The sequence below is a fragment of the Mobula birostris genome, chromosome 8 (assembly GCF_030028105.1).
Source record: "Mobula birostris isolate sMobBir1 chromosome 8, sMobBir1.hap1, whole genome shotgun sequence".
Taxonomy (NCBI): domain Eukaryota; kingdom Metazoa; phylum Chordata; class Chondrichthyes; order Myliobatiformes; family Myliobatidae; genus Mobula; species Mobula birostris.
Genome location: NC_092377.1, coordinates 99,142,551 through 99,156,364, shown reverse-complemented (window position 1 = coordinate 99,156,364; position 13,814 = coordinate 99,142,551). Strand labels below are relative to the sequence as shown.

Here is a 13,814-nt window from a genome sequence, read left to right as displayed (position 1 = left end):
GGCTAGAGTTATCAAACTTTCCTCATACGTTAACCCTTTCATTCCTGGGATTATTGTCGTAAGCTTCTTCTGGGCCCTCTGCAATGCCAACATTTTTTGTTGAGCCCAAAACTGTTCACAATATTTCAAGTAGTTTAATGATTATAGTTTTTGAAATATCAAAAGTGTGATTAAAAGGTATGGACTTTGAATTACAGTGTGTGCAAACAGCTTTTTATTAGAAGTGATTGTTGCACTTAATGTGTGTTATTAGTCTATATGTGTTTCTGAGCAGCCATTAACATTGTGCTAAAATAGCTACTAACAGTGTTTCAGAAAGTAGTGACTGATGAGGCAATTCATTTGAGCAGTCTTGTAGTATATTTTGCAGGGAAATCCTAATTGATCTAATTCATTACACATGTGGAGGGAACAATTACGTTAGTTATTTTGACTGCGCTCTGCAGAGTCTTGGTGAATTATAAATGCTAATCCTCATAAGATGTGCTAGGGTTACCCTCTTGCTCTCCTTTACATGCCTTGTGTACTCAAATATTTCTCATTATTTTTCTTAACAGAGTTGTATCTGATCAGTGGTAAATGCTAATTCACTATCCTCTATCTTGATTCCACAATTATGGTTTTATAGTTTAAAAAATAAAATTGTTTTCATTGCTCTACATCAACAAGACATGTTTTAGGATCAAGTCTTATAAGCCCTAAATATATCTGGGTCCAACTTACCTTCTATTTTCTCAGTTGATTAATTTGATTATATGTCTTATCCTTGTATTCACAAATTTGACCTCAGAAGTGCTTTCCAATGTTGCCTCAAATTCCTGGTCATTGATGTTATTTGCTGTACAAAAATTGTAATCACAATGCGAATATGCAATAATATATTTGGCCTAATGTTGTATCTATTCAGGTATACACTCAGTGGCTACTTTTATAGGCACACCTATACACCAACTTGTTAATACAAGTATCTAATCAGCCAATTATGTGGCAGAAACTTGATGCATAAAACATGCAGACATTGTCAAGAGTAGGGGTTCCCAACCTGGGGTCCATGGTTAATGGTAGGAATCCATAGCACAAAGAAGGTAGGAAATCCCTGGTTGTCATCATCAGAATGGTGACTGAATGTGATTCAGGTGACTTTGACCATGGAATGATTGCTGACGCCAGACGAGGTGGTTTGAGTGTCTCAGGAACTGCTGATCCTCTGGGATTTTCAGGCACAAATAAAGGCATCCGTTAGTCTTGTGAGACCATGGATCTGCGCCTGGAAAGTCTTCACTCTCCAGGGCGCAGGCCTGGGCGAGGTTGTATGGAAGACCAGCAATTGCCGATGCTGCAAGTCTCCCCTCTCCACGACACCAATGTTGTCCAAGGGAAGGGCATTAGGACCCATACAGCTTGGCACCAGTGTCGTCGCAGAGCAAGGTGTGATTAAGTGCCTTGCTCAAGGACACAACACGTTCCTTCGGCTGGGGCTCAAACTCATGACCTTCAGGTAGCTGGTCCAATGCCTTAACCACTTGGCTACGTGCCCATCATTTCTAGAATTTACAGAGTATGTTGTGAGAAACAAAAAGCATCCAATGAGTGGCAGTTTTGTGGCAAAAATGCCTTCTTAATGAGAAAGGCCAGAGGAGAATGGTCAAACTGCTTCAAGCTGACTGGAAGGTGGCAGTAACTCAAATAACCACACATTACAACAGTGGTGTGCAGAAGAATGTCTATGAACACACAACACCTTGAATCTTGAAGTGGATGGGCTAGAGCAGCAGAAGACCATGAACATGCACTCAATGGCTACTGCATGTACATTCAAATTGTATTTGTCTAATGTCGTTTTATTTTACATACTTCTATTGCAATTTTTCTTGCATCTTCTTTCATATTTTATTGTGTGGTTTCCATTGTCCCATCCACCCCCACTAAACAGTTAATTCCTCCCACAGCTGCAGTTAACTTTTATTCAATGCTATGCTTGCTGTATCTCTATGGTATCATTGCCTCTTGGTAATTCAGATAGATGGGTATAGCAGGCTTCATGTACCACCTTTCTTTCACTTTATTTTGAGGCTGCTTTTAGCTTTGTGCAGTTTTTTTAAAGCATGTTTCATTGTAATATTTAGTATAGATAACGGTAACTTCATTTTTCTGCTCATGTAAAAGCTTCAGTATCAAACAGGATTTCTTATCAATAGGGCATGTTTTCTATGTACTACTTCTGCATTCTTGTCATTTGTAAATATCACACTTCACATAAATTGTAAGTTAGTGTGTAGATTCAGATTCTGCTCATCACAAAGGAAATGCTGTCAACTGTGCAATGAACAACTTATTTTGAAGTTGTTCCCCACCCAACCATGTATTGTGGTTCGGTTGCTTGATTTGTTAGTTGTGTACTTTTAATATGCATGAGTAGTCGTTTATCTCTTGCTCAAAGCAACATGGTTCTCTTTAATATGAATGGTTTGCAAAGCATGTTGAGCCTTTTTTTAATTCCTTTCTCAGGGAAGATGATGCTGATGTAGCTTCTGAAGATTCTGAACTGGAGAACTATTCTGATGAATCCAGCATTGGAGGTTTTTATGGAACTTCACCGCCTAGTACCCAAAGGCAGATGAAACGCATGTCAACTAAACATCACAGGAATAATTTGGGGAAAACAGTTAGTCGTTCTGGCAGTAAAGGTTAGTAAGTTGTAGAGTCTTACTTTGGTTTTTAGTAGTTCAATAACTGCAATGTAGATGAGTTGTTGGCAGGGTGGTATTGGGTTTGTATAATGCTAGATATTACTGGTAAAGGTGGTGAGATAGTTCTGAGTGGGTCTGGACTCTCTAATGTTGACTTCACTCTACAAGTTGCAATGGAAACATTTTATTAGCTGTAGACATTGAAGCTTTTGCTTTTTTGCTCTTCAGTCAATCAGTGAATTATTTTACATTTGAACTGTGATTGCAGAAGCATAATGTTTTGGGAAAGATCTTGTTATTCTCCAGTCTGCCAATTTGTATATCTTCTTGGATTCTCCTACAAATAGTTCTGCATCCTGTTTATGATGGCAATTGATATTGTTTATAGAAGGCTACTTGGTTCCTACAGTAAGATCTGTAACTTTAATTTCTTATTTTTGTTCTTATACGTACCCATTTAAGGTAAGATTTCTCTCCCACTTGCTTCCCTCAAAGTCCTGGTGGTAATGTGTGGTGGCATTGTTTGAGAAACAGCACAAGGCTTCTTCCATGTCTGCTGGCAACTACTTGTCCCTTAACCATAATGCACAGAAGCTGGTTACCTCACCATTGTCACTGGCATTTCCTATAATGTTTAAAGATCGGCTGCTGTTCACTTTTGTAAAGCATATCTTCCAAAGCCCTGTCAGAAGTTGTACATCTTTAGAGACATTGTTTGCCTTTGTTTTGTTTTGCTTAATCAGTTGGTGCTCTTCCTTGGGAGTAAGACTAAGCTGATCCTGGGCTTGTATATGCTGGAAAATGGAGCACTCTGGCAGTTGATGATCCTGTTACAATGTTCAAAGCCATCTCCATCCCTTCAGTCCTGAAATTGGTTTAGTATTGTCATATGTACCAAAATACGGTGAAAACTTGTCATGCATGTTGTTCGTATGTATCAAATTTTTACACAATACATTGAGGTAAAAGAATGCAGAAGGAAATGTAATAGCTATGAAGAAAGTGTAGTGCAGGTAACCATTGAGGTGTAAAATCATAATGAAGATTGGTGAGATCAAGAGACCATTTGATCATAATAATGAGCTATTTAGTGGTCCTATGATTGGGGGGGGGGTGCGGGTAGAAGGAAGAGACAAGGAAGGAACCTTCCTGGAGAAGCTTTTTTTCCTCTTTACAAGTATCTTGTGAAATGCATTCCACAATTGTAGATATAGCCCTACATCATTTTTCCATTCTCTTGAAGTTGATCCATTCTTGGTATTCTTGTTTCATAAATGCAAGAGGTTCTGCAGATGCTGGAAATCCAGAGTAACACATACTGAATGCTGTAGGAACAGGCGGAGAACAAAAACACTTGATGTTTCAGGTTGAGACCCTTCATCATGACCTTGTTTCATTGTGCTTTTCCATTCAATCTCTGACATGGGTTGTACTTTTGAGGATGAGTTTGCCCTCTTTGTAGTCTATTCCCAATAGCTGCACAGCCTATTTTGGCAGTGACTAATGCTGCTGGCTAATAAGTGCAAGTAAACCAATGGCAAGATCTTGCTGGCCAGTGGGGCCATTTTCAGTGGTAGAGCTGATTGTAAAATTGAAGCACAGAGCTTCACTACAGCGGCTATATTTCATTAGGAGTTTGAGGAGATTTGGTTTGTCAACTAAGACACTTGAAAACTTCTGCAAATATACAGTGGAGAGCATTCTGACTGGCTGCCTCATCGTCTGGTATGGGGGGGCACGCGGTGTGGGGTTTGGCTACTGCACAAGATCGAAGTAAGTGGCAGAAACTTGTAAGATTAGTCAGCTCCATTATTGGTACCAGCCTGTGTAGTATCCAAGACGTCTTCGAGGAGTAGTGCCTCAGGAAGGTGGCATCCACCATTAAGAACCCTCACCACGCAGGACATGCCTTTTTCACACTGTTTACCATCAGGAAGGTGGTACAGAGGCCTGAAAGTACACGCTTAGTGATTCAGGAACAGCTTCTTCCCCTCTGCTGTCCAATTTCCAAATGGACACCGAACCCATGAACAGTACCTCACTACTTCTTTTGCACTACTTATTTTAATTACTTAATAGACATGTATACTTACTGCAATTCAGTTTTTTCTTATTTATTTTGTATTCCATTGTGCTGATACTGTAAATTTAACAAATTTCGCAACATACGCCAGTGATATTAAACCTGATTGTGATTCGCTAACCACGTAGTTGATGGATTCCCATTAAACGATTTGAGCTAATCGCCACACTGGAAGAAAGTGTATAATCTAAGGCAACTTGTAATTCTACTTCCAAAGTTGACTATAATTAATTTGAGATGTCCTAAGGATGGTAAATTGTCTTTTTGGGTTGTGTACCTTCACTCTTGTATTGTTTCATTCCCTTGTCTCATTCCCACGCATACCACTCTGGCCAGCATTTAGTTTTATCTGTTGGGGGAGTATTACAATAATGGTGTAGTATTTCCTTAGGCAGGAATTCTTGCAGGCTGTCCTGTTAGATCTGTTCTACGCTGTTCCATTTGTGTTTTGCTCACAAGTGGAAGTTTGAGCCCATCACAAGGCTGAGAAGTAAATAGAATGTTGAAAGAGTGTGAATTAAATTCAGAATTATGAATTTAGATGCAAAATGCCACAAGAAGTAGAAGCTGGTGGGGATGATATGATCCTTCAAGTCTACTCTGTCCAGTTAGATGATGGTTTAATTTACAAGCCACTCTTTGCAATGCCACGTTCATTAATTCCTTTGAGACTGAAAATCTATTGATCTTGGACTTTCTGACCACAGTTGATTGCAGAGCTCGCTGGAGAAGGGAATTCCAAATTTTGTGGAAAATTATCTCTGTGTCAGTTCTAGATAGTTGACCTCTTATCCTTAGACTATATTCCCTTTTATTTAAGGTCTCTATCCAGGGGATCCAACTACACAACTTCCATCATGTCAAGCTTTGTTGTCTTGCTGAAGTGTACATGATTCTCCCCCATTCATTTCACTGTTAAGACAGGAGTCAAACAAGGTCAAACTCATTGTGCCCACCCTATTTTCCATTATTGCTGCCATCCTTCATCATACTGGCCAAAACTTCCCATAGGGATTCTCCATTGTGTATAGAACAGACAACAAGCTTTCAATCTCAACTGCTTCAAGGCCAAGAACAAGATCAGCACCACCACTATCATGGAGCTTCAGTATGCGGATGACAATGCCATCGCAGTACACTCTGAAGAATACCTCCAGTGTATCCTGAATGCCTTTACCAAGACATAGGACTCTGGGTCTTGTCTTGAATATAAAAAAGACACAGACCCTATATCAGCCACTGCCCAACTAGCCATTTATCCATCCCTCCATAAAAGTTGATGATATCACCGTTGAAACTGTAGACCACTTTCCTTATCTTGCAGCATTCTCTGCTCAAAAGCAGGCATTAACTCTTAAGGTGAACAATTGCTGAGTAGTGCTAGTGGAGCGATGCAAGATTAAGGAAAAAGTCTTTGAAGACCTTGACCTACAGGTCCAAACAGAACTTTTGGTTTATAAAGCAGTCTTTCTATTACTGTATGACGCTGAATCATGGACACCTGAAAGCCCTTAGACAATACCACCAAAGATCCTTAGGAAGATTTTAAGGGTCAACTGAAAGAACATCAGAATTCAAAGTGAATTTTGTATCAAAATGCATATATGGCACCATATACAACCCTGCAATTCATTTTCTTGTGGGCATACTCAATAAATCCAGAATAGAATAATAACCATAATGAATTAATGAAAGAACACACCAACTTGGCCACTCACCAGTGAGTAAACTATAGCAAATACAGAAATAAAGAAGTAATAATAATAGATAAAAAAGCAATAAATGTCTAGAACACAACATGAAGAGCCCTTGAAAGTGAGTTCATAGGTTGTGGAAACTTTTCAATGATGGGGTGATTGAAGTTATTCCTTTTGGTTCAAGTACCTGATGTTTGAGGGGTAATGACTATTCCTGAACCTGGTGGTGTGAGTCCTGAAGCTGCTGTACAATCTTCTTGATGGCAGTAGTGAGAAGAGAGTGTGTCTTGGGTTGTGGGGGTCCCTGAGGATGGATGCTGGATGGATGAATGAACACTCCATGTAATCTGCTCAATGGTGGGGAGGACTTTATTTATGATCGTCTGGGCCATATCCACTCATTTTTAGAATTTTTCATTCAAGGACATTGGTGTTTCTCTACCAGTCTGTGGTGCAGTCAGTCAATATACTCTCCACCACACATCTATAGAAGTTTGTCAAAGTTTTAGATGCCAAATCTTTGCAAACTCCTAAGGAAGTAGAGGCACTGTCATGCTTTCTTCTAATTACAGTTACGTGCTGGGCCCAGGACAGGACCTCTGAAATTATACCACAGGAATTTAAAGTTGTTGATATCTGATTCCAGTGAGAACTGCCTCATAGATCTGTGGTCTCCTCCTCCTGAAGTCAATAATCAGTTCCTTGGTCTTGCTGACATTGAGTAAGAGGTTGTTGTGGCACCACTGAACCAGATTTTAAATCTCCTTCCTTTATGCTGATTCATCATCACCTTGATTCAGCCTTCGAAAGTAGTGTCATCAGCAAACTTGACATTGAGGCTATACTTAGCCACACAGTCATAAGTAGAAAGCGAGTAGAGCAGGGGGCTAAGCGCACAGCCTTGTGCTGATGGAGATTGTGGAGGAGGTGTGCCTGGGGTCTGTACGTGAGGATCCAATTGCACAAGGAGGTATTGAGGCCAAGGTTTTGAAGCTTAATGATTAGTTTTGAGGGGATGATGGTATTGAATGCCTAGCTAAGAGCACCCTGATGTACACATCTTTATTGTTCAGACATGACAGGGTTGAGTGAAGAGCCAATGAAATGACATCTGTTGTGGACCTGTTGCTCTGGTAGGCAAATTGGAGTGGATCCAAGTAGTTTCTCAGACAGGAGTTGATATGTTTCGTCACCAGCCTTTCAAAACACTTCTGCACTGTGGATGCAAGTGCTACTGGATGATAGTCATTGAGGCAGATTAATGCATACATCTAAGGCATTGGTATAATTAAAGCCTGCTTGAAGCAGTTGGGTACCTCAAACTGCTGAAGCAAGAGGCTAAAGATGTCAGTGAACACTCCAGCCAGTTGAATGGCACAGGTACCCTGTTTGGGCCGGATGCTTTTCACGGGTTCACTCTCCTAAAGGTTGCTCACATTGTCGGGCTCAGAGACTGAAATCACAGGATCAATATAGGCTGCAGGAGTTTGTGATGGCTCTTCCATGATTTGACGGTCAAAGCAAACATAGAAGACATTGAGTTCATCTGGAAGTGAAATCCTACTGTTGCCAATGTTGCTTGATTTTACTTCATAAGAGGTGGTGGCATTCAAGCCCTGCCACTGTCGGCCACCCTTCATTGACAATAGTCTAGTTTGGAATTGCTACTTCACCCGTGAGATGGCTTTCTGGAGATCATACCTTGACCTCTTATAACCTTCTTGGTCATGGATCCATTATTCCCAGTTGAAGGAAGGTCATCGAATCCCTGATGGGCAAAAAAGATGACGTTAAAGATGACATCAGAATCAGCCTGAAGAAATTCAATATTGTATCTAAAAACTAGGAAAGTATTGCTCTCAGTAGGTACAGCTGGAGGAAATCCATTCAAGTGGGAGCTGCGCTACATGAGAACGACCTGTGCTGTACTGTAGAGAACAAGCAGCAGCTATGAAAGGAGCAACTGAACAAACAAAAGACCCAACCAGTAACCGTTACCACCACTTACTCTTGTCTGCGCTGAACTAGAATATGTGGATTCCAGGTCGGTCTCTCATCTACCTAAGGGGTTGTCTATCACAAACATGAGAAATCTGTAGTTGCTGGAAATCCAAAGCAATACACACCAGACACTGGAGGAACTCAGCAGGTCAGGCAGCATTTATGGAAAAGAGTAAATAGTTGACATTTTGGGCCAAGACCCTTCTTCAGGACTGAGAAGGAAGGGGGAAGATGCCAGAATAAAAAGGTGGGGGGAGGGAAAAGAGACCAGCCAAAAGGTGATAGGTGAAGCCAGGTGGGTGGGAAAGATCAAGGACTGGTGAAGAAAGAATCTGACGAGAAGAGAGTAGACAATAGGAGAAAGGGAAGTAATAGGTAGGTGAGAGGAAGTGCAAAGGTCAGAGTGGTTGGTATTGATGGATCCTTAGGAGAGCCTCACACTTGACTCGAGTAGTCACACTGCTGGACCTACCTTACTCAGGTTTTATGGAAAACAATCCTTTCATTCCAGGAACAATGCTAGATATTTGTTGTACTGCTTCTAAGGTGAATATATCCTTTACATACTCTTTAACAACCCAGTGCTTAGAGTAATTCCTTTTAACTGTTTGTATTTGAAGTTATTTGACAGCTTTCATATATCAAATTGTTAAAAGGCACATATGCCATTCAATTTTTTGTGCAAGCAGGTAGAAGATGTGCAAGAGCAGAAGCTTCATGAAAAACCAAAGTGAAGGCAGCAGTGTAGTCTTCATGAAGCTATTAGTTGAATTGTGAAAATCATACTATTTTCTTCCTTAGCTTCTAACTACTCGCGTTAATAAACTGTTGTGCTAGTACTAAAGTCTTTCTCAATCTTTTTATTAATTTCAGAATACAGAAACAAAACATAGCAATAATACAGATAATAGGAGATACATTGTTACACTTAAAAAAAGTAATTGAAAAACCAAATAGTGGAAATTAACAAAGCTCCCATACATGTAGAACTAATCACGAATAATACAAAGCAAAAAAAAAAGAAAAAGAAAAAAAAACAAAAAAAAACCCATCCCCAAAGGAAAAAAAACAACTAAACTAAAAGACTTGGGCATAACTAACAACTTGAAAATGGAAAAGAAGAAAACCTCAGTGTTGACGACTCCATTCCCCTCCAACAACAGTACAGAGAAATAAAACAAGTTTGGAAATGATCAAATTACATCAAATGAAAATGCTGAATGAATGGCCTCCAAGTTTTTTCAAACTTAATAGAAGGGTCATAAACTGCACTTCTAATTTTCTCCAAATTCAAACACAGCATAGTTTGTGAAAACCAATGAAATACAGTAGGAGGGTTGATCTCTTTCCAATTCAACAAAATGGACCTTCTAGCTATTAAAGTAAGAAATGCAATCATCCTTCGTGATAAAGAGGTTAAATTATTTAAGTCTATCATTGGTAGTCCAAAGATAGCTGTAATTGGATGAGGTTGTAAGTCTATATTTAGGACCGTTGAAATAATATCAAAAATATCTTTCCAATATTTCTCCAACAAGAGACATGACCAAAACATGTGGGTTAAAGAAGCTATCTCGAAATGACATCTGTCACATATTGGATTAATATAGGAGTAATAACGAGATAGTTTATCTTTGGACATATGAGCCCTGTGGACTACTTTAAACTGTAATAACCTATGCTTAGCACATACAGAGGATGAATTCACCAACTGAAGAATTTTTTCCCATTTTTCAGTCGGTATATTAATCTCAAGTTCTCTTTCCCAGTCAGCTTTAATTTTATTAGAGGCATCAGGACATAGATTCATAATTATATTATATATAATTGCTATTACACCTTTCTGAGAAAGATTGAAATCTAAGATTTTTTCCAAAGTGTCCATTGGATATGGGTGTGGAAAATTAGGAGAGACAGTAATTAAAAAGTTTCTAATCTGTAGATATCTAAAAAAGTGAGATCTGGGTAAGTTATATTTATTAGAGAGTTGATCAAAAGACATAAAACAGTTCTCCAAGAATAAATCGCGAAAAGATATTATACCTTTGGTTTTCCAATCAAAGTAAGCTTGATTCATCGTGGAAGGTTGAAAAAGAAAATTTGATATAATGGGACTTGCTAGAATAAATTGATTAAACCCAAAAAATCTTCGGAATTGAAACCATATACGTAAAGTATGCTTAACTATTGGGTTGTTCATTTGTTTATATGATTTAAAAGAAGTAAAAGGAAGTAAAGTTCCTAAAACCGAACCCAAGGAAAACCCTTGTAATGAATTAGATTCCAGATTTACCCAATGAGGGTTTAAGGATGCGTCCAAATCTTGTAGCCAAAATTTTAAATATCGAATATTAATTGCCCAATAATAGAATCTAAAATTTGGGAGGGCGAGCCCCCCCTCCTTTTTAGATTTCTGTAGATATCTTTTACCTAATCTAGGATTTTTATTCTGCCAGATATATGAGGAAATTTTTGAATCTACGTTATCAAAAAAAGATTTTGGGATAAAAATTGGAACCGATTGGAATATATACAAAAACTTGGGCAAAATGATCATCTTAATAGTATTAATCCGACCAATCAAAGACAAAGAGATTGGGGACCATTTGGTAAATAAAAGTTTAATCTGATCAATTAAAGGTAAAAAATTAGCTTTAAATAAATCTTTATATTTTTTCGTAATTGTTATCCCTAAATATATAAATGAATCAGTAACCAATTTAAATGGTAAACATCCATAAATAGGTACATGCTTATTTAAAGGAAATAATTCACTCTTACTAAGATTCAATTTGTAACCAGAGAAGTTACTAAATTGAGCTAACAGATCTAAGATAGCAGGAATTGACTTCTCCGGGTTAGAGATATATAACAACAGATCATCTGCATATAATGATAATTTATGTATTTCATTTCCACGGGTAATACCAACAATATTTGGCGAGTCACGAATAGCAATTGCTAAAGGTTCAAGAGCAATATTAAATAGTAAAGGACTAAGAGGGCAACCTTGCCTAGTACCACGAAAAAGACGAAAAAAAGGAGATCTATAATTATTTGTACAAACCGAGGCTACCGGGGAGTAATATAACAATTTAATCCAAGATATAAATGTCAAATTAAAATTAAATTTCTCAAGAACATTAAATAAATAAGGCCATTCAACTCTGTCAAAGGCTTTCTCAGCATCTAATGAGATAATACATTCCGGGGTAGTAAATGAGGGGGTGTAAATAATATTCATTAACCTCCTAATATTAAAGGATGAATAGCGATTTTTAATAAATCCGGTTTGATCCATGGAAATAATTTGAGATAACACCTTCTCCAGTCTAGTAGCTAGAATTTTTGAAAAAATTTTAGAATCTACATTCATAAGAGATATCGGTCTGTATGATGCACAATCCGTAGGATCTTTATTCTTTTTAAGAATTAAGGAAATAGAGGCTTCATAAAACAATTGTGGTAATTTACCTAAACTGATTACTTCCTTAAATATTCTAGACAACTTAGAAGAAAGAATGGAGGAAAAAAATTTTAAAAATTCCACTGTAAACCCATCGGGACCGGGTGCTTTACCGGAATTCAATGGTGAGATTGCAGTTATTATTTCTTCCTCTGAAATGGAAGTTTCTAATGATAGGCAATCTTCGGGAGGTAGTTTCGGAAAACTCAATTTACTTAAAAAATCATGCATGAAATTAGAATCATGAGGAAAATCAGAGTGATATAAAGAGGTATAAAATTCTTGAAAGGTTTGGTTTATCCCAACATGATCAACTGTGAAAGTATCATCCTGTTTGCGGATCTTAGCAATTTGACGTTTAACCGAATCAAATTTCAATTGGTTAGCCAGTAATTTACCCGATTTATCACTATGAATATAAAAATCACTTCTAGTTCTCATTAATTGATTTTCCATCGAGGATGTTAATAATAAGCTATGTTCCAATTGGAGTTCAACTCTGTGTTTGTACAGCTCCTTACTGGGAGAAATGGCATATTTTTTATCGATTTCTTTAATTTTACCAACCAACAGAAGTATTTCATTGTTAATACGTCTTTTCAAACCAGTCGAATAGGAAATAATCTGACCACGGATATAAGCTTTAAAGGCGTCCCAAACAGTTCCGTTGGAAACTTCTTCCGTAGTATTAGTTGAAAAGAAGAAATCAATCTGCTCCTTTATAAATTTGACAAAGTCCTGATCTTGAAGCAAAATAGGGTTAAATTGCCATTGTCTGCTAGTACGAAAGGTATCCATTAACTTGATGGAAAGTTTCAATGGAGCATGATCTGAAATAGCAATAATGTCATAATTACAATCAACTATATATGGAATCAAACGAGTCAATCAGGAAATAATCAATTCGGGAAAAAGAACAATGTACATGTGAAAAGAAGGAGAATTCCTTATCATTTGGATGTAGAAATCTCCAGATTTCTGAAATCCCAGAATCTAACATAAAAGAGTTAATAATAGTAGCCGACTTATTCGGTAAAGCCGGACTACTTATGGATCTATCTAACCTGGGATTCAAACATAAATTAAAATCGCCGCCCATTATCAACATTTACTCGTTTAAATTAGGAAAGGAAGTGAGTAAGTGTTTAAAGAATTCAGGATAATCCACATTCGGAGCGTAAACATTAACCATAGCGACCTTATTATTAAAAAGTACCCCCGTAATTAACAGAAATCTGCCATTAGGATCTGAAATAATGTCTTGATGAATAAATGTAATTGAGGGATCAATAAAAATTGAAACGCCTTTAATTTTGGCTTGAACATTTGAATGGTATTGTTGTTCTTTCCAAAACTTAAAGAAGCGTTGACTATCCTTTTTCCTTACATGAGTCTCTTGAGCAAAGATAATATGAGCATTCAGTCTTTGGAATATTTTGAAAATCTTCTTCCGTTTTATTGGATGGTTTAAACCATTTGTATTCCAAGAGACAAAATTAATAGTATGAGCCATAACTAAAAATTAACCCTTTGGTAAGTAAGGAGTTAACCATAATGTGAGCTCATGAAATCGGAAGAGGAATACATGATTAGAGAGGAACCGGAAATCTCGACACTGGGGACAACTTTGTAGTTCTGAATCAGCCCAATAGAAAAAATTGAAAAAGAGAAAGACAACCCCCTCCCCCAACCTCAAGTAGAAACCCGAACTAAGCCAGAAAAGGCTGAAGAAAGCACTAACTGATACTAACTTTAACCCCATTTCTGCAGGGGGCAACTCCAAAAATATATGTTAAATAAGTGACCTCCCGAAGGCTAATATATGTGAAAAATAAACAATATAGTAAATTAGTCTACCTAGTAAAAATTACTAAAAT

At 37.7% G+C, this 13,814-nt stretch overlaps 1 protein-coding gene across 4 annotated transcripts in view; it reads left to right on the top strand.

The window, feature by feature from the left end:
• map3k4 (mitogen-activated protein kinase kinase kinase 4) overlaps nt 1-13,814 on the top strand; it is a 217,038-nt gene that overhangs the window by 49,171 nt on the left and 154,053 nt on the right. For all 4 annotated transcript variants that reach the window (XM_072265759.1, XM_072265760.1, XM_072265758.1 and 1 more), the window contains exon 2: nt 2,509-2,687. In XM_072265759.1, coding sequence (XP_072121860.1) covers nt 2,509-2,687 — 179 coding nt within the window. The remainder of the gene's footprint in view (nt 1-2,508; nt 2,688-13,814) is intronic.